The sequence below is a fragment of the Acinonyx jubatus genome, chromosome B3 (genome assembly GCF_027475565.1).
Source record: "Acinonyx jubatus isolate Ajub_Pintada_27869175 chromosome B3, VMU_Ajub_asm_v1.0, whole genome shotgun sequence".
Taxonomy (NCBI): domain Eukaryota; kingdom Metazoa; phylum Chordata; class Mammalia; order Carnivora; family Felidae; genus Acinonyx; species Acinonyx jubatus.
Window position 1 is genome coordinate 69,650,121 of NC_069386.1, and position 4,322 is coordinate 69,654,442.

The following is a 4,322-nucleotide window of genomic DNA, read 5'->3' on the forward strand; positions in this document are numbered from 1 at the left end:
GGGAGGACTTTTAGGTGCCAAAGTGTAAGGCTTTTCCCCATGCTATGAAGCTCAATCCAAGAGGCTGGATAGAGAGAAAGCATTTTTTATGTACCAAACATGTCTGTCTAGTCGTGTAGTGAATCATCTATGGTGGAACCAGAGAGCCATTTTGGTCATCACAAACAAGTACAAAAAGCAATATTCCCTGTGCCCTTTCACTTTCTATCTCAGTGAGAAAGAACTTTTTGGAATGTCTTAATATAAATAGGACTTCATTTACTGTTCTTATCAATATTACTAATTCCAATAAATTAATTTTACATTATTCTTTAGAAAGAAATATCAATTTTGCACTAATATGTAATCCAGTCTTCTGACCCAGTTTAATGATAGTCCCACACCATGTTTTTATTTATATTATTACTTACATCTTATCAAAATGAAGTCATGCTTTGGAGAACATGTTGTGATGATCACAGCTTTGTTGCTTAACAGAAAACTCATGGTTTGTTACTTTATCAAAAAATGGTCAAGAATTTGGTTTTTCTGAGAGAACCAGCATACTCCATTAAGAGTGCTATAACAAAGTCATCTCCATGTCTTCCAGACCAATGAATGTGTCCGGCACAGAAATCACCAACTCCATTAGCCACTTTATCCTCGTGGGCTTTCCCTCAAGCCCAGAAATGCAGCTCCTCTACTTCGGGCTCTTCTCAGTGGTCTACACGCTGACTCTCATGGGGAACGCAACCATTGTCTGTGCAGTGCGGTGGGAACGGCGTCTTCACACGCCCATGTACATCCTCTTGGGGAATTTCTCTCTCCTGGAAATATGTTATGTCACCACGACCGTCCCTAACATGTTGGCCAATTTCCTGTCCTCAAGCAAGTCCATTTCCTTTGTGAGCTGTTTTGCACAGTTCTACTTCTTCTTCTCTCTGGGGTGTGATGAGGGCTTCTTCCTCTGCATCATGGCCTTTGACAGGTACCTTGCCATCTGTCGTCCTCTGCATTACCCACGCATTATGACGAAACAGATGTACACTGGTCTTGCTATCTTTGGCTGGTCGTGCGGGTTCGTCCTCTTCCTAACCCCAGTTGTTCTCATTTCACAGTTACCCTACTGTGGCCCAAATACCATCAACCATTTCATGTGTGATCCTGCCCCATTGATGATGCTGTCCTGTTCTGAAGACACCACAACACAGTTCATTTACTCTACTTTCAATGCTGTTTTCATGATTGGAACCTTTCTCTTTGTTCTTTGTTCCTATGCTCTGGTGATTGTGGCTGTGCTAAGGATGCCCTCAGCAGCAGGCAAACGCAAGGCTTTCTCCACTTGTGCTTCTCATCTGGCAGTGGTGATCCTGTTTTTTGGCTCTATTATGGTGATGTATGTTAGTCCTAGATCAGGACACCCAGTGCAAGTGCAGAAAATTGTGACCTTGTTTTATTCTGTGATAACACCCCTCTGTAATCCTCTAATTTATAGCCTAAGGAACAAGGAAATGAAGACTGCCCTAAGGAAAGTCTTTAGGACTGAAATACCTGCTCATAAAATATAAATCAGAAGTCACAGTGAACTATGTTCCTACTGCAACCTATCTTAATAAGATATGAACAAGATACTTTTCTAGAGAATTCATTAATTTTGGTTAGGGAATTGTTACAATAAAGCCCACCATGATCTTTTTTTTAACTTTTTAAAAAATTTATTATTTTGAGAGAGGCAGAGACAGGTGAGTAGGGGAGGAGCAGAGAGAAAGGGAGAGAGAGAATCCCAAGCAAGCTCCACACAGTGAGCACAGAGCCTGAAGGGGGACTTGAACTTATGAAACTGTAAGATCATTACCTGAGCCAAAACCAAGAGTCAGATGCTTAACCAATTGAGCCACCCAGGTACCCCAAGCCCATCATCATCATAAATAACTCTCACTACATCATGGGATAGTTTTAAGAAATTAAATTGTTTTAGGAAAAACTGAACTCTTTTTATATAACTGAGTTTCTTAGGAAGTATAAATCTACTTTGTACTTCAGAATTGCAGCACAATATAAGGGTATAACATGGTCATAAATTTCTTTGGGAGTTAACACTATAAACAAATTCTTCTCCACTGGTAGTTACTGAATAAAAGGAAGGATATCTGTATGAGAAAGTCAAACTTTGCAGGTGTGATCTTATCACTCTACCTCCAAAGAATGATGCATTATTTTACTTAAGGATTTTTTTCTAAGATTTGATTTAAATTCAAGTTAGTTAACATATATGTAGTATTGGTTTCAGGAGTAGACCCCAGTGAGTCATCACTTACATATAACACTCAGGGATCATCCCAACACGTACCCTCCTTAATGCCCATCACCCATTTAGCCCATCTCCCCACCCACCTCCCCCCCAGCAACTCTTAGTTTGTTCTCTATCATTAAGAGTCTCTTATGGTTTGCCTCCCTCTCTGTTTATATCTTATTTTATTTTTCCTTCGCTTCCCCTATGTTCATCTGTTTCATTTCATAAATTCCACATATAAGTGAAATCATATATTTCTTTCTCTGACTTATTTTCCATAACAATATACTCTAGCTTCATCCATGTAATTTCAAATAGCAAGATTTTATTCTTTTTTGATGGCTGAGTAATATTCCATTCCACACACATTACACACACACATATATACCACCTCTTTATATATTCATCATTCTATGGGAATTTGGTTTCTTTCCATAATTTGGCTATTGTTGATAGTGCTGCTATAAACACTAGGGTGCATATGCCCCTTTGAATCAGTATTTTTGTATCCTTTGGAAAATACCTAATAGTGCAATTGCTGGGACACTGGGTAGTTCCATCTTTAACTTTCTGAGGCACCTCTACACTGTTTTCCAGTGTGGCTATATCAGTTTTCCTTCCCACCAACAGTGTAGGAAGGTTCCCCTTTCTCCACATCCTCCCAACATCTTTTGTTTCTTGAATTGCTCATTTTATCCATTCTGACAGGTGTGAGGTGATATCTCACTGTGGTTTTGATTTGTATTATCTGATGATGAATGATGTTGAGCAATTCTTCATGTGATTGTTGGCCATTTGTATGTCTTCTTTGGAGAAGTGTCTATTCATGTCTTCTGACAGTCTCTTAAATGGATTATTTATTTTCTGCGTGTTGTGTTTGATAAGTTCTTTATAGATTTTGGACACTAACCCTTTACCCAATGTATCATTTGCACATATCTTCATCCATCCCATAGGCTGCCTTTTAGTTTTGTCGATTGTTTCCCTCACTGTGCAGAAGATTTTTATCTTGATGAAATCCCAATAGTTCATATTTGTTTTTATTTCCCTTGCCTCTGGAGAGAAGTCTAATAAGAAGTTGCTATAGCCAAGGTCAGGAGGTTGCTGCTATGTTCTCCTCTAGGATTCTGATGGCTTCCTGCCTCATATTTAGGTGTATCACCAATTTTTGAATTTATTTTTGTGTATGGTGTAAGAAAGTGGTCCAGTTTCATTCTTATGCATATTGTTTTCCAGTTCTATCAACACGATTTGTTGAAGAGACTGTCTTTTTTCTATTGGATATGCTTTCCTTCTTTGTCAAAGATTAGTTGGCCATATAGTTGTGGGCCCATTTCTGGGTTCTCTATTCTGTTCCATTGATGTGTCTGTTTTTGTGCCAGTACCATACTGTCTTGATGAAGTCCAGAATTGTGACACCTCCCACTTTGCTTTTCTTTTTCAACATTACTTTGGCCTTTTGGGATCTCTTCTGGTTCCATACAAACTTTGAATTATTTGTTCTAGTTCTCTGAAAAATCCTAGTGTTATTTTGATAGGGATTACATTGAATGTGTAGATTGCTTTCAGTAATAGAGACATTTTAACATTATTTGTTCCTCCAATCCATGAGCATGGAATGCTTTTCCATTTCTTTGTGTCTTCTTCAATTTCTTTCACAAGTGTTCTATAGTTCACACAGTACAAATCTTTTACCTCTTTGGTTAGGTTTATTCCTAGGTATATTATGGGTTTTGGTGCAATTGTAAATGGGATCGATTCCTTGATTTCTTTTTCTGCTGCTTCATTATTGGTATATAGAAATGCAATCGATTTTTGTATATTGATTTTACATCCTGTGGCTTTTCTGAGTTTATGTATCGTTCTAGCAATTTTTTGCCAGTGTCTTTCGGGTTTTCCATGTAGAGTATCATGTCATCTGAGAAGAGTGAAAATTTGATTTCTTCCTTACCAATTTGGATGCCTTTTATTTCTTTTGTTGTGTGATTGCTGAGGCTAAGACTTCCAGCATTATGTTGGACAACAGTGGTGAGAATGAACATCCATGTCA

At 38.2% G+C, this 4,322-nt stretch overlaps 1 protein-coding gene across 1 annotated transcript; it reads left to right on the forward strand.

Moving 5' to 3' along the window:
• The first annotated feature begins 593 nt into the window (after positions 1 to 593).
• LOC106969837 (olfactory receptor 11G2-like) lies at positions 594 to 1,547 on the forward strand. Its single transcript, XM_015066369.1, has one exon. The coding sequence runs from the start codon at positions 594 to 596 to the stop codon at positions 1,545 to 1,547; it is 954 nt and encodes a 317-aa protein (XP_014921855.1).
• Positions 1,548 to 4,322: the final 2,775 nt, after the last annotated feature.

Bases quoted from the DNA above. Each gene is read 5' to 3' on its own strand.
- LOC106969837 (XM_015066369.1), top strand. From the start codon at position 594: ATGAATGTGTCCGGCACAGAAATCACCAACTCCATTAGCCACTTTATC.